This window comes from Labeo rohita, chromosome 25 (assembly GCF_022985175.1).
Source record: "Labeo rohita strain BAU-BD-2019 chromosome 25, IGBB_LRoh.1.0, whole genome shotgun sequence".
NCBI classification, from domain to species: Eukaryota; Metazoa; Chordata; class Actinopteri; order Cypriniformes; family Cyprinidae; genus Labeo; species Labeo rohita.
Window position 1 is genome coordinate 10035464 of NC_066893.1, and position 27878 is coordinate 10063341.

Sequence of the window (27878 nt, forward strand, 5' to 3'; positions counted from 1 at the left end):
ATCTCAGACAAACTGTTAGAGCGGCAGCCATGGCAACCGCAGATATTTCAGCGACATGGAAACACACAGTTGGACTGATTATAAACTAAAGTTAATGTTTCATCATTCTGATGAAGTGTGAAGCCGAACCTCAGATACGGAGATAAGGAGGCTCTGCACTGCTCTGCTGTAAGTATGTCAGACTTTTAAGTCTTTCAGAGGTATTATTGATCTTTCCAGTAATCCCAATAGATGGAGTGATGTTTGCTATGACTGTAAGTAGGCTGATTACTTATTAGGCTATATCGTTACATTCAACTCAGGCTGGAACGTTAAACATACATATTTCAGTATAATTATAATATGTAAAACAAGCATATCAGGTAAAATAACAAACACAGCAGCAACACTTAAAGTTAAATTAAAACCATATAGGCTAATGCTTTAACCCTAATCAAACACACCTGAACAAACTAATCAAGATCTGAAGGGTTACTAGGTAGCTTCAAGCAGGTGCGTTTTTATTTGGGTTGGAGCTGAACTCTGCAGGGCTGTGGTTCGCCACCCCTGGGCTAATGAAATATATGAGTCTTCTGCGCCGCCTAACGGTAACCCTGAGAGACAACGGCAAAATATGCTTGTGATAATAATAATAATAATAATAATAATATATATATATATATATATATATATATTTTTTTTTTTTTTTTTTTTTTTCCACAGACAGGATATTGATAATAAAGCAATGCCCAAATATGTCAAATAAATGCATATGTAATATGTTTTTAGAGAGGATATTATATATTAAACAATGCTCAAATATTTTAAATAAATAAATATCTCATGTAAAATATGTAATAATTAAGTATTGTTAGTGTTGTTTGCATAATAATATTAGTCTAATACTCAAAAGGTTAAACCACTCCATAATATATTTTATGTCCATCATATTTCCAAGCCATTTTCCAAAATGCTATATTATATTGTATTATATTATATTATATATTTTAATAACTACAATAAAAAATATTTTTGGCTGGGTCTTGAGGTAATATCTCATATCGAACTTTATGTTAAATAATAATAATAATAATAATAATAATAATAAATCTGATCTGATGTCATCATCATCCAGTCTGTCTGGAATGTCATGAAGATAGACTAAATCCGGTAGAACTGTGGCAACATCTCCAAGATGCTTCAAGAAACCTTCAAAGTTACAGTACAGTTAAAGGAGAAGTCCACTTTCAAAACAAAGATTCACATATAATGTGCTCACCCCCTTGTCATCCAAGATGTTCATGTCTTTCTTTCTTCCATCGTAAAGAAATTATGTTTTTTGAGGAAAACATTTCAGAATTTTTCTCCATATAATGGCCTGCTATGGTGCCCTGATTTTGAATTTCCAAAATGCAGTTTAAATGTGGCTTCAAACGATCTCAAATGCAGTTCTAAATGTTTCCAGCCAAGAAAGAAGGGTCTTATCTAGTGTAACAATCGGTTATTTTCATAAAAATAATACGATTTATATACGTTTTGCCTTACTTTGCCTGGACTGTTTTTTTCCGGTTCATCACAGTTAGTGTATGACGAAAAACTCCCATCTCATGTTCTCCCTCAACTTCCAAATCGTCCTATATCGCTGTTTTACCTTTTTGTAAGGGTGTTTGATCTTTTTTGCATGTTCACTTTGCAAAGACTGGGTCGGTACTTCTGCAGCAATGTAGGATGATTTTGAAGTTGGAGGAAAAAATGAGATGGGAGTTTTTCGATATACCCCAACTGTATTGACCCGGAACGCACAGAATTCATACAGAGCTAGACAAGACGAGCATTTGAGGTTAAAGGGGTCATCGGATGCTAAGTTCACTTTTTCATGTTGTTTGAACGTTAATGTGTGTTGGCAGTGTATGTACAAATCTACCCTATAATGATAAAAATCCATGCAGTGGTTTTTAATTAATCTGTAAAAATAATACCCCCTTTTTCAAATCGAGCCATTCTCAGATGCCTGTTGTTGTTGCATCACACCGACAGAGGCCTCAGATCAGCTGTAACAGTCCGACCTCCATTGTTTCGATGTCGAAGCAGGGATGTAAGTTAAACAAGAATATCTCAGATTGAGCGACTGAGGTGTTGTGTTGCTGGATGTAATAATGAACATAGTGGTCGTCATTTACTCCCGACATCTGAGCCGCTGAAGATGCAGTGGATTACGTTTGTTTGTGAAGGGAATGCGCTTCCCGATCTACATATATCCGTCTATGTCCGCGCGAATCATTCGTGATCCAGCTACACTTACAGCAGAAGTGAGTATAAGGATTTTTTTATGAATCTTTCCGATCACCTTTCCTAATAATGTGCTAGTTAGCAAGCTTAGCGGGTAAACGCGACAAAAGTAAACAGGCTCGTCACTCCACAGAGAGAAGAGAGGGGCAGGGTGAGCAGAGCTCATTTGCAAACCCCTCAGCATGGGATGATTAAAAAAAACTTGCAGGCACCATTGAAGTCCACTATATGAAGAAAAATCCTAAAATGTTTGCCTCAAAAAACAACTGAAGAAAGAAAAACATGAACATCTTGGATGACAAGGGGGTGAGTAAATTATCTGTAAATCTTTGTTCTAGAAGTGAACTTCTCCTTTAATGAATGTCTGACGGTGTTGAGAACAAGTTGGGACATAACTTTGAAATCTTATGAAACACGCATGTGTCATTAAAAAACAACCTTGCTTTGAAATGAGAGATTATTAAGTGTTGTTTTTGATAAAACAAGCTATTTTTCATCATTAAAAACATTTTTATCCATTTTATAGCATGTGAATGATTGAACCCTTCTCTGTGGACACAGTTTTAGATGTAGTGAGTGAGTGACAGTGAGTGTCATAGATTTGATAATGATAAAATTAAAGGAGAAGTCCACTTCCAAAACAAAGATTCAGATATAATGTACTCACCCCCTTGTCATCCAAGATATTCATGTCATTCTTTCTTCAGTTATAAAGAAATTATGTTTTTTTAAAGAAAACTTTTCAGCATTTTTCTCCATATAATGGACTGATGGAGCCCCGATTTTGTACTTCCAAAATGCAGTTTAAATGCGGCTTCAAACGATCTCAAATGAGGTTGTAAACGATCCCAGCCAAGGAAGAAGGGTCTTATCTAGCGTAACGATCGGTTATTTTCATAAAAATAATACGATTTATATACGTTTTGCCTTACTTTGCCTGGACTGTTTTTTTCCGGTTCATCACAATTAGTGTATGACGAAAAACTCCCATCTCATGTTCTCCCTCAACTTCAAAATCATCCTATATCGCTGTTTTAACTTTTTGTAAGGGTGTTTGATCTTCTTTGCATGTTCCCTTTGCAAAGACTGGGTTGGTATTTCTGTAGTGATGTAGGATGATTTTGAAATTATTTTTGAAGTTGAGGGAGAAAGTACGATTGGAGTTTTTCGACATACACTAACTGTCTTGAGTTCAGGAGTTCAGGGAGAGCAAGGCAAGATGAGCATTTGAGATTAAAAAGTATTTAAATTGTATTTTTTCGCTAGATAAGACCCTTCTTGAAACGCATTGGGATCGTTTGAAGCCGCATTTAAACTGCATTTTGGAAGTTCAAAATCGGGGCAGCACAGCAGTCCATTATATGGAGAAAAATCCTGTAATGTTTTCCTCAAAAAACATAATTTCTTTACGAATGAAGAAAGAAAGACATGAACATCTTGGACGACAAGGGGGTGAGTACATATGTTTGTTTTGGAAGTGAACTTAAATACATTCTATTATAAATCCCTCATAACATTTACAATTGAAAACATTCTCAACATGCTCGATATGTTTTGTTCCATGTCTCAAGAAGCACTGACATCAGTGTTCACTCCGCACTTGAATATTTCCCACACTAACTACGTTAAAAACCACATGTCCCATCATCCTCCGCGAAAGCAGCACGAGAATGGAAGTCACGTGACGTCATGCGGATGGAAACTTTGTATCCGCTAATAGAGGAGAAGAAAGTCCAGAGAAAGATGCACGAAGAGGATGACAGCGCTGCCAATCCCAGCAGGAATTCTCGGATCCTGGCGGCCAGGTCGTTCGATGTGTCCGACTGCTATAGCACGAAAGACCAAGGCGCCAAATTATGCGGCTACCTGAACAAACTGACAGGGAAAGGGCCCCTGAGAGGCTTCAAAACGCGCTGGTTTGTGTACGACCCCAGGAAATGTTACTTGTATTATTTTAAGACTCCTCAAGACGCCCTTCCACTGGGACACATTGAAATAGCCGACGCTTGTTTCAGATATGATGTGGAGGTTGAAGAGGGGCTTTTTGAGATCCACACCGAGGGGAAGGAGTTCCTGCTGAAGGTATATTAATATTATACATCTGCCTAAGCTAATAAAAATCAAATGCATTAGACCGTTTTCCATATAAATATCAACTGCGCTGCATTTATCGGTTTCGTGTTTAACGATTATTATCTTAATGCGCTTAAATATTGTGAAATGATTATACCTAATGCAACAGGCGGTTACTGTCCATCCTTATGCTGTAAAAAGCGAATTTTAATGTTTGAGCATAACTTAATGTTTTCCATTGTAGGTTAAGTTATGCATATACAATTTTTGTACATCATGCATGCATAAATTGACTATTTTCCCATTTTTTTAAGAGCTATCATAGTTAACCAAAGCTAAAATCATAAATAAAAATGAATACATTTAATTAAAAAAATATAGCAGGGTTATTACGTTTAATATTAAAATTAAAAATTAAATAAAACTAATTTAAAATGTAATTTGTTAAAAAAAAAAATAAAAAAAAAAAACTAAAATTGTAATTAAATTAAATTATGGATGCCAGATTTTGCTATATAAAGATACATGTGTGCAGAAGAGAATGTTTCTTTACACAAAGCACACTGGCTCAGTCATTCAGCTGTTGTCAGGATACAATATAACATACTGGACTCATCAGTGCTCTAAACATCTTGCCTCATGACTGGAGAATTTAGGACTATAACAAGATTGTTGCTGTAATTGTGCTGTCTTTGCAGGCGCTGCAGCAGTTTGGTCTTCTTGCTGGACACAGAAAGCGGTTTATTAGGTTTATTTAGTAATGTAACAGGATGTCGCTTTGTCAACTTCGAGTTCATTTTTTAGAAAATGTATTTCACACCTCATGTGGTTTCGGGGCCTTGTGTCTGGTTTCGGCCCCTTATGACACTGCGGTGTGGCTATTTGGTATCAGGATCTAGGTTGAAGGCAATGTCTTCAAACATATTGTCAATGAGACAGCACTGGCGCAGATCCCAGCATGCCTGTACTGACTGAAGATGATCCATGTACCACTTCACTAAATGCCTTTTGGTTTTCAAGCAAAGGTTGCATAGCATATGTAATGTGACAATGTGGGGTCAATGTGGTTACACTAATTTTTGGTTCAGTTTATGAAATTACATAAAACTCAAATTAAAAATGTAATTCATGTGTATATGTATGTTTTTAGTCTCAGAATTAAAATCTCTGAATTGAATTAATTTTTATTAATTTTTATTAATTAATTCATTTTGCAGAAACGTAAAGTAAAAAATGTCAAGGTATCATAAAGCCTAATTTCAACTTAAAATCTGCTTTACTGCTTAGTGCTTAATAATATTAAAAATAAAAATGACAACCAAATCAAAGTCATGTGGTGCAACCAACATGCAATAAATAAATCTTAGAATATTAAAATAATCATAAACTACATGCATATATTCAGCGGTAAAATATCATGTTCCCAAATCAACCAATAAGTAATTTAAATAATCCTAAAGTTATAAATATAACTAAATTAAAAACAGCTTTACTGCTTAGTGCTTAATAATAATAATAATAATAATAATAATAATAATAATAATAATAATAATAGTAAAAACTTATTTCAACTAAATCAAAGTCATATGGCAAATACATAATCTAAAAAAGTACAACTTAAAATAATCATAAACTTATATATACATAAATAAATAAATAGAGTAAATATTGTTTAATAAAAATAAAAACTTATTTCAACCAAATCAGTCATTTGGTGCAACCAAAATGCAATAAATACATTATCTAAAAAATTAAAATACTAAAATAATCATAAACTTGTATAGATGTAACAAATAGAGATAGATAGATAGATAGATAGATAGATAGATAATAATAAAAATGAAAAAACTTCTTTTAACCAATTTGGTCCTGTAGTGCCAAAAAAATGTAAATATTAAAACAATCATAAACTTTTATAGACATAATAAATAAAAATAAAATAATCATTTAATTTATATATATATATATATATATATATATATATATATATATATGATTAAATGAAAAATTAAAAATCATGTGGTAAAATCAAAATGCAACAAATCATCCAAAAGACCTTAAATATTATATATATATATATATGCAAAGTTAAACTATCATTCCCAAAAATGCAATTGTATTTATGAATTAATAATACATACAATTTTCAATCAGTACTTTTTAAACTGAAAAATATACTGAAAAACATGTTTGAAAATGCTGATTAAGATATGTACACATATATTCAAGGTTAAAGAATAATATGTTATTAGTTTTTACTTTATGACATTTTTCAAGGCATTAAGTATAAACCATTCTTTACAATGATTTTCAAAGCCATATGAATCCAACCTGAATACAAAGAGTACATTTCTACTTGTGTAGGACTTAGAATGAAACTAGATTTTCAAATAATTTTTCTTTTTTCTTTAGTGTGGATAGTCATTGACTATTTTTTATAGCGTTAAATTGACTATTCATTTAGTTGTTTATATTGTATTGTGTTTCTGACAGTTAAAGAGCAACTTCATCACCGAACCGTAAACTGGAACTGAGAACGAAACAAGCCTGATGATTCTCAAAGGGGACAGTCACATTCACACCTGACCCTCTTCCTCCATAGACTGCTGCTAAACCACAAAACAACAGAGCAAAAATAGAGCCTTGGTTTCATACTACTTTTTTTTCCCTTTCTGTAGGCGCCCAACAGGCAGGTGATGCATTATTGGCTGCAGCAGTTACAGCAGAAACGATGGGAGTTTTCCAACATGTCCGGCCACAGAGACAGCTGGTGCTCCCCCACCCCGTTTTTTCCACATACGGGCCTGGTGGCCAAAGATGCAGGTGAGATATGTGGAGAAGTGAGCAGACTGTGACAAACAAAAATGCACTGAAAAAGAACGATAAAAATCTGTTGTAAGTGGATTTTTTTGATGTTGTTGTATTGTCTACCTGTAGTTAGTTTGCTGCTTGTCATGTGAGATGAGTCAGAGATCATAAATGCGCATGGTTCCTCAGGCGGTGTGACACTGTTTTAAATAGTTTCCAGGTTTAGAAAGCATGTGAGTAAATATAGAGGTCAATGGTTATTTTGTACACTACTAAAGAAGTTCACTTCCAAAAACAAAAATGTACAGACAAATTTACTCACCCCATTGTAATCCAAGATGTTCATTTCTTTCTTTCTTCAGTCATAAAGAAATTATGTTTTTTAAGGAAAAAACTTCATGTTCTCCATATAGTGGATTTCAATGGTGCCTGCGAATTTGAACTTCAAAAATGTAGTTTAAATGCAGCTTCAGAGAGCTCTAAATGATCCCAGCTGAGGAAGAAGGGTCTTATCTAGTGAAACAATTAGTTATTTTCTCAAAAAAAAAAAATGTAATTCATATCATCTTGTCTAGCTCTGCATAAACTCTGTGTATACCGGTTCATGACAGTTAGGGTATGTTGAAAAACTCCCGTCTCATTTCAGGGCGTTTGACCCTCCTTGTGCGTTCGGTACTTCTACAGCGATGTTGGACGATTTTGAAGTTGGAGGTGAAAATGAGATGGGAGTTTTTCGAAAAACCCTAACTGTATTGACCCGGACTGCGCAGAGTTCAAGCAGAGCTAGACAAGGCGAGCATTTGAGGTTAAAAAGTATATACATTGTAAATTTTTGTAGAAAATAACCAATCATTTTGCTAGATAAGACCCTTCTTTCTCGGCTGGGATCGTTTAGAGCCCTTTGAAGCTGCATTAAAATTGCATTTTGGACATTCAAACTCACAGGCATCATTGAAGTCCACTACATGGAGAAAAATCCTGAAATGTTTTCCTCAAAAAATATAATTTCTTTACGACTGAAGAAAGAAAGACACGAATATCTTGGATGACAAGGGGGTGAGTAAATTACCTGTACATTTTTGTTCTGGAAACAACTTCTGGGGCAGCCGTGGCCTAATGGTTAGGGAGTCGGGCTTGTAACCGAAAGGTTGCGGGTTCGAGTCCCAGGTCCGGATGCAGGGATTGAGGTTGAGGGGAGTGAATAACCAGCGCTCTCTCCTCCCTCAATGCAACGACTGAGGTGAGTCCCTTGAGTAAGGCACTGGCTTCCCACTGCTCCGGGTGTGTGTTCACGGTGTGTGTGTGCGCGTTTGTTCACTACTCACTCACTACTCACTTGGATGGGTTAAATGAAGAGCACAAATTCTGAGTATGGGTCACCATACTTGGCCTCATGTCACGTCCTTTCCTTTTCTTTCTTTCTCCTTTAAACATCAGTAAATACTTGACTAACCTTATATTTGAAATCTCGCTCAAATTGCATAAAATTAGTTTTGTGTACACATACGTAACGATAGAAATTGTTACATGTTCTTCTCGATTTCTCTTTCCTTTTTAATGAGAGACTATGGTTTTTCAAAGCCCCAGACAGTTTTGTGGTTTTGCTGTATAAGAATAGATGTCGCATTTAACATTATTTTAGAAGTGGAAAAGGCAGAACCAAAACAAAAAGGCAGTGTGCTTCCTCCTTATTACTGTCACTTAGTCATTTTTTAATTAACAGAAAACAATGAATCTGTGAACCTCTATATATTAGTTAGTTAGTATATATATTAGTATTTAATTCAGTTAGTCAATATAGTTGTCACTGATCTTTGTAATGATTATAATAGTATAGTAAAGCGAAATAATAGTGTCTTGATACCACTGTAACTTTTGTTAGCCAGGCTACATTTAGAACTGTAAATGTGCTAAATTTTAGATATTAGTCAGCAGTATTATTATTGCACTGTAGTCAAAGAGTAGCTTTTGTAGTGGTTTCTGATACTTCCTGACTGTACTGTCATTATGTGAAGATTATAGCTGAGTATATAAACACACTGATTTAGTGGGGTGTTTTAATATGAGAGTTCACCCCAATAAAATCAAAATTTGCTAGAAAGTCTCTATGCTTACTGTTATTTTTAGGAGCACTTGTGCTCCTAACCTAAAAAATTAGAGGCACAGTCAAAATTTCAGAAGCACATTCTAATCAATAATCCAAAAATCTGGTCAAAAATTTGCCTTTCTATTACAAGGTGATATTTGACTCCTTTACAGATTTAGAATTAAAACAACAGAATGAAATCAGTATTAACAAAATTAATTTGTGCTACAGAGTAGTGTTGTTTTTGGCAGCCTGTTTTAATTTTAGTCCTAGTCTTTGTGTGAAGCTGTCATTTTAGTTTTTATTAGTTTTAGTCACGTTCATACTCTTTTTAGTCTAGTCAAGTTTCAGTCGACTAAAAGTCTGAGTGTTTTTTGAACTTTCGACGAGCGCAGCGCCACTCAAACCAAACTTGGCAGCATATGTCACTCAGTCTTTTTCTTCGTTTTGTTAATCTGTTAATTAGGCTATTTAAGTTAAACATATTTCGCGTATTCATTCATTTTATATATGGACTATGATTTGATAAAAAAACAGATTTTGTTATTTTTAGTTTAACTTATATTTTGTTGCTTGTCTGCGCTCGTCCGCCGCATTCTTTCTCTTGTCTGACCCCGCAGCTCTCTCTCTCCGTTAGCTTAGTGTCAGTGGCACCAGTCTAATGCTGCGTCCGAAATCGCATACTGCTTAAGTACTACATTTAAATATGAACGTACTACCCGACCGTTAAAAAGTACATTCTATATAGTATGAACGTGGGTAGTATGAATGGAATTTGGACGTACTACATCCGCCATATTGATGTTGTCACGTGTCATGCGTCGTCACAACAGCGCGAAAATTTAAAGAGACTGCTCCACTGCACGAACAATGTTCGGCGTTTTAATGTTGATTGGACAGACAGCTCAGAGAAGGCGTCGGTCAGCTGCTCGCAGATCACGCCTTCATAGACAGCTTCTAGATTATTTATCAAATAACGTTTCGATTTACAATGTTTAAACTTTCAATAAGTCATCCGTTTATTTAGATTGTGTTAAACAAGTGTAATTTAATCACAATAAACAACGTTTTTTCCTGAGGTACTTACACTTGAAATGAGCCGCGTCTCCACTTTCCGCCATTTTTCGAATATGACGCCTCCTCTCCCGGAGCCTCATGGGATAGGAAAGTGTCCATGGTATGCGTACTACAGAATTCGGGCGGAAGCAGTAGGTCATCCGGGTACTTCTCGCCTACTGAATTTCGAATACTATGAATTCGGACATACTACTCGCCTCGCATACTGTTTTTCGCGTACTATATAGTAGGGAAGTATGCGATTTCGGACGCAGCATAAGTGTTTCCAGGAGTTATTCGTTCAATTTCTCCTGGTTGAGAGTTTGGTGTCGCACATAGATTACACCTGATTATGCATTCTTATTATTTTCTCTGATGAAATGAATAAAACGGGAGTGTGTCCATCTCACACATGTAGAATCCGTCTCGGCAGTAATCTTAACCATCGAATTTCAGCAACAGGAAATCAGTCAGTCAGGTAACTTAACTTGTTTGTTGTCGTCTTCTAAATAATGCCACGAGTGGGGCTTGAGGAAGTGATGTCGCCTGCGTCTGCGCAGTACGACCTGATGCAGCCCACTTCAGAAATACTGCGAAATAATAATAACTAGATGAGTAAAGTTTGAGAACAAACTTTAAGTTGGCTTGAGAAAGCCTAGCCTGAAAGTTTGAAGCAGTTAGCAGCATCTAGCATGATTTAACACATTGCTTACATGATTTAACATGTTGTTAACATGTTTTAGCATGATTAGCTTATTGTTTGTATTTTTATAGGCTGATTACAATGTTGTTAGCATGATTAGCATGTTATCATAATTTGCAAGTTACTAGAATGTTGTTAACGTGATTAGCAAGTTATTAGCATGTTTCTAGCCTGATTAGCATGTTGATAGCATGTTTCGCACATGATTAGCATGTTACTAGCTTGTTGTAAGTCTATGGGATTTTTGGTGGTTTTGATAGTCTGGTTTACGAAAACTGTAAGCCGGATCAGTTAGAAAAGATATAGCACACAGAGTCAGACCAGTCTGAAGTTTGGTGGTTCTAGCTTGAAAGCTCTAGGAGGAGATAGATACCGAAATTTGGCTCAGAAGAAGAATAATAATCTTAAATAGTAGATCAGTAAGTTGGCTTTCTCAAGCCAACTTAATAACACAACTAAACAAAACGAAATAACGTTATAACATTTCGTTTCGTCTCGTTTTGGTCAACGAAAATGAAGAGACATTTTAGCGTAGTTATTATTGTGTAAACCACATTTAGTCTTGTTTTTATTTGTCAACAATATGGCATTTTACATTTAATTATAGTCATCGTCACATGACCAGCATTTACGTTGCGTCTTGTCTCATTTTCGTCACGTGGTAAAGGTTCGTTGACGACGATATTTAGTCATAATTTTCATTGACGAAAGCAACACTACTACAGAGGTGGCATATAAGAACACAAAAGTGGCTTGTAAGTGTATTTTCTTATGTTTAATGAGGCTCAGAGAAGGAATGAGTTTTTGAGGGAAAACATCCTGGGATTTTTCTCCATATAGTGGACTTCAATGGTGACCAGCAGGTTGAAGGTCCAAAATGGAGTTTCAGTGCAGCTTCCAAGGGCACTACACGCCTTGTGTAACCATGTTGGAAAGGCCGAAAAACTCCATCTCATTTTCTCCTCCAACTTCAAAATCATCCAACATCAGTGTTTTACCTTTTTTTGTTAAGGGCATTTGACTTTATTTTCACTTTGTAAACCCTGGGTACTTCCATCTACATAAGGCGTGGTCTTTCACGGTTGGGCTGGTTCAAAACAAGCATTCGTCACTAGATAAGACCCTTATGAAGCTGCATTAAAACTGCAATTTGGACATTCAACCCATTGATCCCTACTGAAGTCCACTATATGGAGAAAAATCCTTTCATGTTTTCCTCAAAAACCTTAATTTCTTTGCGATTGAAAACAGAACATCCTGGTTCACATGGGGGTGAGTAATTTATCTGGAAATTTTTATTCTGGAATTGATCTTCTCCTTTAAGTCAATATTTGAGTATAAGTTAATGAGGGATACAAAAGGCCTTTTGTAGGATGAAATTACTTGTTTCTCTACAGTGCAGATTTACTAATGTGTTGAAACAAGGACACATCTTAGATGATACTGAAAAAGGTACCAGAGTGACCGTTGAGATATACAAATGAATGCTGATAACTCAAACTGTGTCGTTTTAGAAGCAATGCTCTGTGAGAAGCCCAACGAGAGTATGGAAAGTGTTCGGAGTGACTTTGCTGTGGAGATGGACAGTGATGGGCTGGTCGGGCTGCAGTCGGCACGTAACCCTGCGGCACAACCCAACGCAGCTCTCAACTCCCTCCGACACTGGGGCTCTGAGATCAGGTAGGAGCCTGGGAGACTCACACTGGGATGAACAGCTATTGGGCATCATTTTTAATTGAACTGTATTTAACTGAAACTTAAGAACAACAGCTCTAATTATGTAAATAATATTCGAGTAGGTGTACTATGTAAGAAATTACAGTTTGTTTGTATGGGTGTGTGTTTTATATTTCTATATTCATTCAAAATTTAACTGTCCTAATGCTTCAAAACTGAACAAAAGCTGTTGTTGTTTGGTCTTATGATGTGAAAATCTCTATAAAACAATTTTTAAAAACAATATCAGAAACATTTTTTGCACACAATGTGGAGCATACAAATTTACATTAATATTTGGTTTTTTTTATTAGCCTTCAATTTGCACATAATTAGGAGTTTAAGAATTTGGTAATACAATCAAGTAATTAAAAAAAAAACAACAGGTTGATTATCAAAATAAGTGCTAGTTGCAGCTTAGGGATAATTCATCCAAAAATGAAAATTATCACAGGATTTACTCACCCTCAATCCATCCTAGGTGTAGGCCTATATGACTTTCTTCTTAACTTTCAGCCGAGTACAGTCATTAGTTATTTTTATTTTTAAAAAATTTCCTGACCCTTCCAAGCTTTATAATGGCAGTGAATGGCTGTTAAGATTTTGAAGTCCAATAAAGTGCATCCATCCATCGTAAAAAGTACTCCACACACAGCTCTGGGGGGTTAAAGTTCACTTCCAGAACAAAAAACCTACCCATACCACCAAACCTGTCCATAACCTTACCCATGTCCCACCTCAGTAGCAGCGAAAGTGTTTTGCAATACAGTATGAACACAATAAGTACATTGTACTTACTTTTTCATGTAAGTACACACTAGTTAAGACCACCTAATATAAAGTGGGACATTATAATCATTCATAATAAAAATAACAATAATATTGTCAGATGCAACTATAGTCTGATAACTGACATGTTGTAATGTAAATCCTAACTGGTCAGTATGGTTAAATATTTTGAGTATTGTGGTTGAGAAAGATGAACTTGTCAATTGTAATACTCTTTATTCATGCACTTCAAATTCTAAATGGGCAAAATTACTGGTAAATCAGTATCTTGATTTAGAATTATTCACATTTAACTACTTTACCTAACCGTTGCCATGTGTGAACTCCTTTTCAAACTTTCCAAAAGACTTTGGACGCATCTGCTTGGATGACGTAATGCTGAAGCCGGCCAAAGGACTGAATCTGGATTCCAGCAAAGATAAACAAACAAAAATCTTGAAATGCTACAGCAGCTCCATGTTAGCTTTTAAGAGGCTGGCAATAGAATACTTTGACCCTTTATGCAAATAAAAGAAAATGTCATGTGAGTAAGGTGAACAAAACAGTAATCGCAGAACTTGCTGACAGCAAGATAAATGTAGCGCGTCTGTCATGAGTACACACTGAGTGGAATTTCATATTCAAGTCAATTTTGGCAATGTACTGCATTTAAGTTAATACTGTTACGCATTACATGGATCTTCCTTCTCCATACTATATTGTATGATAGCATTTCCTTGTTTTTCCCACCGTTTATCAGAAATAGCATGTCTCACCTGCGGCCCAGCCGAGGAGGAGAAAACAGACGCAGTGTGTTTTACACAGCCAACAGTGAGGACTGGGAGATGGTGGATCCTCCATCCAAAGACACACCAGAGCACAAACCTCCACCTGACGGCCAGCGCAGAGAAAGCCCATCTCACATTCAGAGATGTAAGATGCTCGTTCAGACATTTTAATGACACAAATGATTCATTTGAACTGAGTGCCTTTGAAACTGTGTCCATCTTGTCACTCCTGACTGTCCACAGACTCCATTGGCTCAGCGTTCACGTTTGACTTCCGCAACCCCTCGAGAATGAAACGGCCCTTTCACATGGGCTCTGGGAAAACCAACCGCAGCGCAGAGACCTCGCCGGTTGAATGTAACGGGACCAAGACCTCTGAATTGCAGCTTCGCATTCAGAGCCAGCAGGAGGAGATCAACCGCCTGCTGGAACAAGAGAACCAGCTCAGAGAAGAGCTCTCCAGTCAAAAGGTACGATGTGAATAAATCAGGTAGGGACCAAGTTTTTAAAGCCATCAGGACACTCTTTAGTTTCCTCTTTGAAGGTCATAAACTGTATTTTATTTTTGTGGTGTGTTTAAAGGAGAACTCCACTTCCAGAACAATAATTTACAAATAATTTACTCACCCCCTTGTCATCCAAGATGTTCATATCTTTCTGTCTTCAGTCGTAAAGAAATTATGTTTTTTGAGGAAAGCATTTCAGGATTTTTCTCCATATAATGGACTTCATTGGTGCCCCTTTTTGAGAAAAAAAATTTGTATACTTTTTAAGCACAAAAGCTCGTGTAGCACAGGATCTGGGATGCACGTCCATGATGCTACAAATTAGTGATGGGTCGTTTTTGAACGATTCATTCATTTTGAACAAATCTTTAATGTGACTCAGGAAGAACTAGTCATCTCGGGGAGTGATTCATTCAGTTGTGCAACATCCTATTAGGTTCTGTACTGGAATTAGCTCACCTGTTTCGAGTCTTCGGGTTTTTTGAGTTGTTCGTTCATCTTATGGGGCTGTCACCTGATGCTGATTTTGCTAAAATGAACGAAATGACTCAAAAAGATTTGCTGAAGGAGACTCAAAGGTCTGAGTCGGTAAAATGATCCGAAAAATGATCCCATCGCTACTACAAATCACATCTAAGTTTATTGTCTGTGTACTCCGGATCAAAAAGGTAGAGAATGGCGAAAAACCCCAATCTTATTTCCTCCTACAACTTCAGAATCATCCGACATCATTGTACTTTTTTGTTTGTAAACAGCGTTTGACTTACTTGCACTTTCTTAGTCTTCGCGCATTCGCTTTGTAAACACTGGGTCTGTATTTCCGCCTATGTTCCGCGTGACCTTTCAATGTGATTCAGTAGTACGTAGCGTTATGAACGCGCATCCCAGAGCCTGTGCTACACAAGCTTTTGTGCTTAAAGAGTATTCAAATTTTTATTTTCTGAAAAAAAATGACAGATCGTTTTGCTAGATAAGACCCTTCTTCATCGGCTGGGATCGTTTAGAGCGCTTTGAAACTGCATTTAAACTGCATTTTGGAAGTTCAAAAGCGGGGCACCAATGAAGTCCTGAAATGCTTTCCTCAAAAACCATAATTTCTTCACGACTAAAGACAGGAAAACATGAACATCTTGGATGACAAGGGGGTGAGTAAATTATTTGTGAATTGTTGTTCTGGAAGTGTAGTTCTCCTTTAAGGAAGTTGGTGTTAGTATTAAATAATCATTCTCGATATGTTCCGTAAGTATTTGCTTGTGGGATGGCAATCTGTAAATGTATCTGCAATTATTTTATTGTTGTACCATGCTGACGCAGTCTTACTGCAAAAGCAAGCACCAGTTCAAAACAGATATTTTTAATAGAAATTTCATAGCTGTTTGCTAATAGTTCCTCATTCCTTGTAAAACTTATACATGGGGATTTCCCACATGCAAGTGAATGTTAACACAGTGTTTGATTATTCTGCACATTCTATAAAATTAATAATTTAAAGATTTTTTTTTAATATCCACCTTCAAGCTTTGGTGCTGTAAAAGCTTGCTGCCTCAGCTGTATATTTCTGTGTGCTTTTCTATAAAGGTGTCAGCCCATCTTAAGCAAGGGCGTTGAGAACTACAAAATGGGTACTGTTGTTGTGCTTTTCCCTTTTGAACTTCCCCTTTGGCCCCTGGCTGTGCTTTTAACACATTAACAACTATAGATAATGATTCTGTATAACACATATAAACAGTACTATGTGTTTATTCATGATTACAACATTGTTGATAATATTTTATTAACATGGTTTCTTAACTATTTGCATATTCCCCCAAAATGTGTTCAGTTACTCACTCAGTTAGGTGTGATGAGACTGTTTCCTTAATTACTGAAAATACAGTTGTTTTATTTAAACATGCTGAGAAACTTACTAAAACTTAAAAAAAAAAAAAAAATGCTGAGATCAAAAACGAAAACTAAAACTTGATATAGAGCCAACAAACTGAGCAATGTGACTTTCTTTGTACCTGCATTTCAGTTCCTTGTCAAAGTTCAGGTTGCATCATGTGCAGACGTTTCAAACTGTTTAAATGTACTTTTATGAGATAAATTCGTTTGTACAGAATAATGGTTAACTTAATTTGATCTCCAGTTTTCTTTGTTGTTATATCAGTTTGGTGATAATTCACCAGTCCATGAAGATAAATGACATTTGATAGCTAAAGGTTATCAAAACTTTTCTCCAAAATATTGATCTGATTAGATAAACAATAGCAGACTATTCTAGGGTTAGAATGTAATGCAAATGACCTCATCCCGGACGAGCCCCCAACTTATTATGACCCCCAGTTAAGGGTTTTACCAAAGCAAGTGTTCTGAGTTCTCTTGATATTTATTGACAAGTAAATGTAAAAAACAATGAATGAGGAATTTAGTCAGTCTGATGCAAAGACAACTGCCAGATGACTCCAAGGTATACATTTTTGCAGCTGGTTCTAGTGCAGAAGTAGCCAACCCTGCTTCTGTGGAGTTTAGTTTCAATTCTGCTCCAACACACCTGCCTGTTACTTAAGTAACTCTGAACACATTTACAAGTTGGTTCAGGTGTGTTCGATTAGGGCTTGAGCTAAACTCTGCAACAGGGTTCCTCAAATCTTGCCCTGGAGGGCCAATGCGTTGCAGAGTTTAGCTCCAACCCTGATCAGACTTGATTAGCAGGCTCAGGTGTGTTTGGTTAGGGTTGGAGCTAAACTCTGCAGGAAAGTAAATCTCATGGGCCAGATTTCAGGATCCCTGCTCTGCAGGATAGTAAGATAGTAGGCCTTCAGGAGCAGATTTGGCTACCACTGCAGACTTTGACCTCAGGACTATAAAGATTAACCGGTGACTATGAAGGATCTCCGTTTTGCTTGTTCAGTTGGTGTTTTTGAGTAGTTTGTCCAGTTGAAGGCCCACTGTGCTCTGGTGAACTATCTCAGTGTTTTATAACAGTGTTTTCTTCTATTAGGAGTTAGTTCGTCTTCTTCAACAAACACTACGTAGCTCCCAGTGCAATTGGCGTTCCACAGTGTCTTCTGGAAACGTGGGGCCTCAAAGTCAAAACCAAGCTGAGAATGAGGTGGACAAAGCCCTGGTAGAGCGGGACACCCAGATCAAAGACCTTTGTGGGCTAATGGAGAAGCTAGCTTTGGAGAAAGAGAGTCTTCAACAGGAGTTGAAGAGTTTGAAGAACAAAGTTGGGGAGATAAATGACCAGCTAGGCATGCTGATGGAGACAATTCAGGCCAAGGACGAAGTCATTATGAAACTTTCCCAGCAGAGTGATAATGAAGGAACACAGTCGGCGGAATGCAACTCACCTAGTGCAACTAAGGAACAGCAAGAGTTCAACATTCTAAAGGTAGCAGAAGAACATCCTAATAGATGTACTTTCCAAACAATAGATCTGAATATGTATATGAATATGTTTGTGGGATTAAAAATCAGCGGGAGCTTAGTGTGAAATATATTTGACTTTGGCAAGAGTTGCATGCAAGACTAAGGCATGTTGACGTTGAGTTCAAGTCAAGTCTTGAGTGTTTTATCACAACACCTATCAAAGTGTCAGATCCTTTTTGGTAGTAACTTTATATATATTTTACAGAATATACAGACCTTCAAAAGTTCTTGTTTGGTCGCTGTACATTATTTGTTTGTCTCACATACAACCTTTTGGGTTTTTACACTTCTCCAGGATAGCCTTCAGGGCTACAAATCCCAAAATAACTTCTTGAACAAAGAAATTCTGGAGTTGACGGTCTTAAGGAGAAATGCTGAATCCAGAGAGAAAGCGCTGGAGGCAAAGGTCTGTGACTTTAACTACTGGATGTTTTGTTTGCAGATTCTTATGTGCCATGTTAGCATTTCCTTTTCCTTTTCCCTAGCATTCCAGCCTTTACAAGGATGCCTGTGCATGTTTGTGATTGCTGAGGAATCATTTTTGTTCTTCATATGTTGTGTGTTCTACAGTGCACCAGTTTGGAGGCCAAGCTGTGTCAGGTGGAGAGTAAGTACCTGGTTCTACTACAGGAAGTGAAGACTCCCGTTTGCTCCTCCTCAGAGCAGACCCATAGCGGAGAGGTCATTACACGCTTACTAGAAGACGCACTACAGGTGGAGAGTGCAGACCAGCAAGAGCATCCTATCCTTAAACCCCACGCTGTCAGGTATCATGTCATGAAAAAAGTAAAAAAAAAAAAATTTAGACATTATATGTAGACATACTCTGTGTTTACAATATAACGCTTGGATGTAGATCAGTCTTTTGCCAGCAAATTCAGCTGCAAAAATTAGTTATACAGAAGCTGACATAGTAAACAATATATGGGCTTTGAAAATTTTTTGTTACCAAAACAAACAGTAGAACTAGCTCAGTCACCATACGATATGACTTTTCTTTTGTTTACCTAAAATTTTTGCTGCCACCCTTTTGAAGATTCCATCTTCAAACATGTTTAGTCTTGTTAGTGTTATTCAAATGCTACTTGGCTATAGGAACAGGATGTTTTCCTGGTTCTGCAGAACATGTCATGCTCTTTTTGAGTGGATCTGACATTTTAGTGCCACGTTAAAAAAAAAATAAAACCTCTTAAATTACGAGATTAAAGTCGTAATATTTTGAGAATAAAGTCGAAATATTTCGAGAATAATGTTGAAATTTTGAGAATAAGATTGAAATCTTTCGAGAATAAAATTGAAATTTTGAGAATAAATACAAAATGTTTTAAGAATAAAGTTGACATATATATATATATATATATATATATATATATATATATATATATATATATATATATATATATATATAGCTTTGTGCTTTTGGTACTTTTTTTATAGTGAAATACAAACAGTGTGTCTTACAATAATGTGTTTTCAAGTGTGTGACATGACAGATCGCTGTATTCATGTGAATCAGTTTATTAAATTATACTGTTTTCTTTGTGAAAATTCCACTACCTACTCATCCATCTCATCCAATCTTTCATTCCTCACATGTATTTAATTTAAAACAACAATAAAATGTTCTAAAGGTTAAAATGGGCTGCAACTTGTTAACATACGTTATATTGTTGTCTTTTCTGAGGTATATAAAGTTATGTGACTATTCACAAGCTGTTTTATTTATGGTATAATACAGTAACTGACTGGACATAATATTTTACGTCTTCCATTCATTATTTGCGGTGTGCCCACCACCCAGTAATTACAATAACTTTGTGCTTTGTTGCTTTTGATATAACACCGCTCAGAAGGCATGGACAAAAAAAACCCCAACATAGCCTAATTTAATAAAACAAATGTCTCATTATTGTAATTAGAAAGATGATTGATTCACATGCTGCTTAGCCTGAAGCGAATACTGCAATCTGTCACACCACATTAAAGAGCATGAAAAACACATTATTGTAAGTCATATTGTTTGTATTTTGCTATAAAACTGACACATTTTGAAAACTGAGACTTTGGAATATCTCCCAATATAAGGGGTATTTGCATGCGCAATAGGCTAATAGACTCTCAAAATATTATAACTTGAATCTTGTAGTTGCTACGGATTATCTCTCGGAATCTTGACTTAATTCTCAAAATATTTTGACTTTATTCTCGATACATTTCAACTTTATTTTCATAATTTAGACTATTCTTATAGTATTTCAACTTTATTCTCATAGTTTCTAAATATTTTGACTTTATTCTTGAAATATTTTGACTTTTCTCTTAGTATTTAGACTTTATTCTCGTAGTTTTGACTTTATTCCCGAAACATTTTGACTTTCTCATAATTTAGACTGTATATTTGAAGAAATATTTTGACTTTCTCGTAGTATTTCAACTATTCTTGTAGTATTTTGATTCTCAAAATATGTTGACTTTATTCTCAAAATATTTTGACTTTTTTCTCATAATTAAGACTTTATTCTCATAGTATTTCGATGTTATTCTCAAAATATTTTGACTTTATTCTCTAAATATTTTGACTTTATTCTCATAGTATTTCGACTTTAGTCTTGTAGTTTCAACTTTATTCTCAGAATATTTTGACTTGTAGTATTTTGACGTTCTTGTAGTATTTTGACTTTATTCTCGTAGTTTCGACTTTATTCTCTAAATATTTTGACTTTATTCTCGAAATATTTTAACTTGTAGTATTTTGACTTTATTCTCGTAGTTTCGACTTTATTCTCTAAACATTTTGACTTGTAGTATTTTGACTTTCTCATAGTATTTCGACTTTATTCTCGTAGCTTTGACTTTATTCTCTAAATATTTTGACTTGTGGTATTTTGACTTTCTTGTAGTATTTCGACTTTATTCTCGTAGTTTCGATATGATTTTCTAAATATTTTGAGTTGTGGTATTTTGACTTTCTTGTAGTGTTTTGACTTTATTCTCGTAGTTTTGACTTTATTCTCGAAATATTTTTTACTTTATTCTCAAAATATTTTGATTTCTTGTAGTATTTTGACATTCTCATAGTATTTCGACTTTATTCTCGTAGTTTTGATTTTATTCTCTAAATATTTTGACTTTATTCTCTAAATATTTTGACTTGTGGTATTTTGACTTTCTTGTAGTGTTTTGACTTTATTCTCGTAGTTTTGACTTTATTCTCGAAATATTTTTTACTTTATTCTCAAAATATTTTGATTTCTTGTAGTATTTTGACATTCTCATAGTATTTCGACTTTATTCTCGTAGTTTTGATTTTATTCTCTAAATATTTTGACTTTATTCTCTAAATATTTTGAATATTTTGACTTTATTCTCGTATTTTGATTTCTTGTAGTATTTTGACATTCTCATAGTAACTTTATTTTGACTAAATATTTTGACTTTATTCTCTAAATATTTTGACTTGTAGTATTTTGACATTCTCATAGTATTTTTTAGTTTTGATTTTATTCTCTAAATATTTTGACTTTATTCTCTAAATATTTTGTAGTTTTGACTTTATTCTCGAAATATTTTTTACTTTATTCTCGAAATATTTTGATTTCTTGTAGTATTTTGACATTCTCATAGTATTTCGACTTTATTCTTGTAGTTTTGATTTTATTCTCTAAATATTTTGACTTTATTCTCTAAATATTTTGACTTGTAGTATTTTGACATTCTCATAGTATTTCGACTTTATTCTCGTAGTTTTGATTTTATTCTCTAAATATTTTGACTTTATTCTCAGAATATTTTGACTTGTAGTATTTTGACTTTCTCGTAGTATTTCAACTTTATTCTTGTAGTTTCAACTTTGTTCTCATAGTATTTTGACTTTATTCTTGTAGTATTTGACTTTATTCTCAAAATATTTTATTCTTGTAGTTTCGACTAATCTCCTAGTATTTTAGTTTTATTCTCCTAATATTTTAACTGTAATCTTATAGTTTCAACTTTATTCTCTAAATATTACAAGTTTATAATCTCATAGTCTTAGAATTTTTTTTTTTTTTTTTTTTTTTTTTTAACGTGGCACTGAAATGCTGTCATACTGTTACTATGAATTTTGGCTTTACTTTACGTTACTTTGAAGATTGTTGTCTCTTTTATACAAATTGCTTGCAAACCATATAACCAGTGATACTGTTTTCTTTCTCATTTAGTGAGTATGACATTTATGGCTTCAAAACTGTCCCAGAGGAAGAGGATGATGAGGAAAAACTTGAAGCAAAAAAACGAGCGCTAGACCTGAAGTCCCTCTCCCTGACAGACCAGGAGACCTCAGTTCGAGTAAAATGGGACAACTACCTGGCCATCACCATGAACCGAGAGATGGTTCGATCTCCAGAGCTCAAGGCGCTGATGCGAAGTGGAGTTCCCCATAACCACCGTTCCAAGGTGTGGAGCTGGTGCGTGAACTTCCATGTGAAGAAGATGCGTGACGACCTGCCAAAAGACTATTACCAGAACCTTCTGTCCACGGCGAACGAGAAACCAAACCCGGCCTGCAAGCAGATAGAGCTGGATCTTCTCCGAACGCTCCCTAACAACAAGCACTATGCTTCACCTGATTCGGACGGCATCCAGAAACTCAGGAACGTGCTGCTGGCTTTCTCTTGGAGGAATCCAGATATCGGCTACTGCCAAGGCCTCAACAGGTAGCAGATCCAAACGATTCCTTCAGCTCTGAAGTTCATTGGTTGGATGTTTGTGTTTCTTCATGTCTACAACTTAACATGCCAGGATCTGAAAGAGATTTATGATTGTTTCAGGCTGGCAGCTATTGCTCTTTTGTATTTGGACCAAGAAGATGCTTTCTGGTGTCTCGTGGCCATCGTGGAGGTGTTCATGCCACGTGACTATTACACTAAAACACTGCTAGGCTCACAGGTATTGCTTTAAGACCGTTCACAGTCAAGGAAAAATCCCCCAAAAGCTCAGGCAGTTGGAGCACGGGGCTTTGGGAATGTCTTTGTTTGCTGGATATGACTCACTAGCAGCAGGCTAACAGCACATCTCATTTCTATTCTGTCGTCTGTCACAATGACTTTGAGTTTTTAGGCTCCTTTCCATCGACAAGACATTAGCATACTTGTTGAAATAACTTTACCACATTTTGACCTTATGCAACATGAACACTGTCATGTTTTACCTTAGTTTCTGGTTAATAACCATATGTTCCTATGCAGAGTAACTGGCCAAGTGCTTTTCAACTGAAACCACATTATTGGCACACTGCTAGTTAGGGCTTTTCATTGCTGACATGTGACTGCAGTAGGGTCCAAATTTAGCTTTTTGCTAGACCTGCCGATGGTGACTGAAATATGCCGTCCATGAAATGGTGTTTTGTGTTTGTTTGTTATTTTTGACTGTCTCTTGTTTTTAATATAGGTAGATCAGCGCGTGTTGAAGGACCTGATGTACGAGAAGTTACCCAGGCTTCATGCTCATTTTGAGCATTATAAGGTGGACACCTCTCTCATCACCTTCAACTGGTTCCTGGTTGTGTTTGTGGATAGCGTGGTCAGTGACATCCTTTTCAAGATCTGGGACGCTTTTCTTTATGAGGGACCCAAGGTATGGAGAATAATAGTTTATATAACCACAGTACAGATGACTTAAAAGATTTACTGACTAATCTAAAATGAGCATAGTTAAATCCTCAGACATTTATATAATACTTGTCGTTCTTAGTATTAATTTCTGTAATGAGTTATATTAGTCTGGTTGTTTCAGTGTGGCAGTACTCCATGTGTGCTGACGTGTTTTGATGTCTCTTTTTACCTTGGCAGATCATTTTCAGATTTGCTCTCGCACTCTTCAAATACAAAGAGGAGGAATTTCTAAAGCTCCAAGATCCCATGACCATTTTCAAGTACCTTCGGTACTTCACGCGTACAATCTTGGATGCAAGGTTTGTGCTTTTGGTGTAGAGGGATAGAAATGAATGATTTTGACTTTGTCAAAATGTTGACAGTTTATAGTGGCCATTCATTCACTCATTCATTCACTCATTCATTCACTCATTCATTCATTCACTCATTCATTCATTCATTCATTCATTTAAAATATTTTTTAACTTATCATTAATAGAAATAAATACATTCTGTTAATACCATTATTTTATTATTATACATATTATTTATTATATTTTCTTTTTACATTTTTCAAAATATTTTGCAATCATTTCCTTTTGCGGTTTGATTACATGATTTACTACTACTAATAATAAAGTATAATGATGATATAATAATTATGCAGTACATAGATAATATCTAATTATAAATATGTATTATGTTTTTTTTTCTTTAAAATGTTTTTAAATATTTTGGGAATTATAAAATATTTGTATTAATATTTGTATTATTATAAAATATGTGTATTAATAATGCATAAGCAAACAGATATTTTTTGTACTTTATTATTATTATTATTATTATTATTATTATTAAGTTATTTCTAATAAATTGAATAATATTTAAAACTTATAATTATTCATAATAATATTAATAATAATATTTGTAATAATAATGCATAAGCAAACAGATATTTTTGTTATTATTATTATTGTTATTATTATTATTTATAATAAATGAATAATATACTAAACGTATTATTATTCAAAAGATTTTTATTGATTAATTATTTGTAATAATGCATAAGCAAACAGATTTTTTTGTTTTATGATTATGATGATGATTATTATTATTATTTATAATAAAATGAAAAATATCTTAAACTTATTAATATAAATATTATAACATATTTGTAATAACAATAATGCATAAACTGATATTTTTGTTTTATTATTAATAATAATAAATTGAATATCTCAAACATATTATTATTATTATTAAATATTTGTAATTAATTATGCATAAGCAAATGCATATTTTTGTTGTTATTATTTATAATTAATTGAATAATATCTTAAATGTATTATTATTAATAATAATATTTTTATTAAATGTTTATAATAAATAGTAATGCATAAACAGATATTTTTATCACTTTATAATTATTTATAATCATTTTTTAAAAATTATTATTAATGTTGTTAAATATTTGTAATAATAATAATAATAATGCATAAGCAAACAGATTTTTTGTTTTTATTATTACTATTATTATTATTGTCATTATTATTATTAGAATTATTTATAATTAATTGAATAATATCTTAAACTTAATAGTTAATAATTAATGATAAATAATAATTCATAATAATATTCTTATTATATATTAGTAATAAATGATGCATATGCAAAGATTTTTGTTTTCTTCTTATTATAATTATATATAATAAATTAATAAAATATATACTAAACTTATTATTATTATTATTATTATTACATATTTGTAGTAATAATAATAATGCATAAACAAACATATTTTCGTTGTTTTTATTATTAATGTCATCATCATGAGAGACAGAGAGAGAGAGATTTTTTTCTTCCTTTAAAAATGCTTGTAAATATTTTGGAAACAATATTTTGCATTTGTAGTTTTACTTAATGTATATGATTACCTTTTTATTGCACTTGTGCTATTTGATTCTTCAGAGTTGTGAGAGCAGCTTGTTTCACCTCAGCTACCTTTTTGCAGGAACGTTGTCTATTATTTATGCTATTTTTAGTTATTACCTTATGTTATATATGATCTTGCGCTCCTCACAGGAAGTTGATGAGCATGGCCTTTGTGGACATGAACCCATTCCCACTGAGGCAGATCCAAAACCGTCGCACATTCCACCTGGAGAAGGTCCGTCTAGAGCTCACCGAGCTGGAAGCCATTCGTCAGACCTTCCTGCGGGAGAGAGACACCACCCTGGACGGCCGCACACTCATCAGTGACGACGAGGAGGACAGCTGAACCACAGCCAATAAGAGACCAGACCTGCAAAGCAGATTAGCCAATCACAGCGTGTCTTACACTTCTCAATGCATTTCACTCAAACTGTGACTTCGAGAGACCAAAGAACAGTATTCCTTTTCATTAATCAGAATGGACATCTTTTTCATTGTCTTGTCTAGTATTTCATCCATTTGTAATAGTAACCAAAATCAGTATTAAAGTAAGTAAAGTACTTTGCAATACACTTACATCATGCTGGACATATTGTCATTGACACAATACTTTTTCTTTCAGCCGCAACTTAATTTGTTTATGTACTCCTAGTAATCATATCAGTACTTGTATTTTATTGTAAGATAATTTGATATAAATCAAATTCAAGTTTACGAGGCACGTCCTCTTTCTAAACATTCGGTACTTAAGTCACTTCCACTAAATTCACTGTCCAGTCAAGTAGTGGATAAAAGCACTTATGTGTTACATCTGTGTACCAGTACTTCCTGTCTGCTCAGGACATTATTACCAAACCCTGCCATATCACATGACCTTTTTAACATGTTTCACAAGCATCAGTTCTTGCGTATATAGGTTCTAAAAGTGAAATGCACATTTGCTGTCTGTTGAGGCATTTCTTAGGTACCATTATTGTTTAGATTTGTTTCTGCCATTTTTTCCATTTTAAATACAATAGTCTAAAATCCACAGTCAACCCCAAAGCTGCTTAAAATGAAGATATGATCATGTGGAAAATGTGAGGTTTTTTTGTTTTTGTTTTTGTCAACGGTTCCAAAATGTTCTTGTATGTTGTTACTGAAATTCACTTAAAATTGAAAATGGAGTAACAACCCATAAGGGCCTTTCTAATGAGGGAATATATGTATGAATTACTAGCACTTTTCTTAACTTTCAGTGTACAACTTTGTATGTGTTACATCCACTTCACATTTAGTGCAGTTAATATGTATTTTACAACATTTCAGCATAGTATTAGATGCACATATTATACATTTTATCACCTGCTAGTATGACTGCAAATGTCAGGACGAACAAAAATGTAAAACTAACCTTCTTTGGTTTTACTGTGAGAGCCGGTCTCTCACAACGACCATATTTTTGCATGTAGATTTGGTCACCAACACTGCCCTTATAAAAGAAATGTGTTATTCTCATTGAAATATGTTATTTTAAGTCAAACGAGGCCAATATTTCCATATTTCTTCTGTTTTTCCAAATTGCAGTCGTTGTCCAGATAATCTTTATTACCCATGTTATTAACCATCACGTATGTTATGTGAGCTATAGCGGTTTTCGTACGTCTTCAGTGAGTAAGCTATGATTTTGAACCGTCTTTGATGCTGTTGCTCGACGCAATGCGTTGCACAGGCTTTTATGTAAAATTATTGTATTCTTTGTAATGTTTCTGAAACTTGTCTTATGACATAATCTTCAAATTCTTACTTATGCATGATCATCCAATACATTTCTACTGCATACAATTGTTTTTTTTTGTTTGTGTAGTTCTTATACATCTTGACAGCCTCCTCCATGAACAATACAAGTTACAAAGGTCTTTCAACATCATCTTTTCTACAGGAAATGCGGCAACAATAGTAGCCATTAAATCCTTCCTGTTTTTGTGACCGTTATATAATATTAAAATATTAAATCCTACAGCTTATAAAATATACTTTTAATACACAAGCAGTATATAATTTTCAAGTGAAATGTGATGTTGAAAAATAACAATAGCCATTTAGTCACATACAGCTTAGCCTACAGTGTCCAACAGATGGCGGTAACAG

General features: G+C 34.6%; 1 protein-coding gene across 3 annotated transcripts; it reads left to right on the forward strand.

The window, feature by feature from the left end:
* On the forward strand, positions 1-27572 carry tbc1d2b (TBC1 domain family, member 2B). Of its 3 annotated transcripts, none has more exons than XM_051099700.1 (14): positions 1-168; positions 3840-4350; positions 7020-7164; positions 12512-12674; positions 14239-14411; positions 14510-14736; positions 17756-18148; positions 18482-18592; positions 18757-18953; positions 22386-22880; positions 22995-23112; positions 23614-23799; positions 24015-24136; positions 25899-27572. In XM_051099700.1, exons 2-14 carry the CDS (start codon positions 3958-3960, stop codon positions 26092-26094), a joined length of 2919 nt encoding a protein of 972 aa, XP_050955657.1. In that variant the 5' UTR covers positions 1-168; positions 3840-3957; the 3' UTR covers positions 26095-27572. The 3 variants fall into 3 exon arrangements, with proteins under 3 accessions (XP_050955657.1, XP_050955655.1, XP_050955656.1); XM_051099698.1 differs by having other exon boundaries at positions 2-168; positions 12509-12674; XM_051099699.1 differs by having other exon boundaries at positions 2-168; positions 3843-4350; positions 12509-12674.
* The last annotated feature ends 306 nt before the right edge of the window (positions 27573-27878 follow it).

Bases quoted from the DNA above. Each gene is read 5' to 3' on its own strand.
- tbc1d2b (XM_051099698.1), top strand. From the start codon at position 3,958: ATGCGGATGGAAACTTTGTATCCGCTAATAGAGGAGAAGAAAGTCCAG. The intron at 12,675-14,238 runs GTAGGAGCCTGG...ACCGTTTATCAG, and splicing joins CACTGGGGCTCTGAGATCAG to AAATAGCATGTCTCACCTGC. The intron at 18,954-22,385 runs GTATCATGTCAT...TTTCTCATTTAG, and splicing joins CTTAAACCCCACGCTGTCAG to TGAGTATGACATTTATGGCT.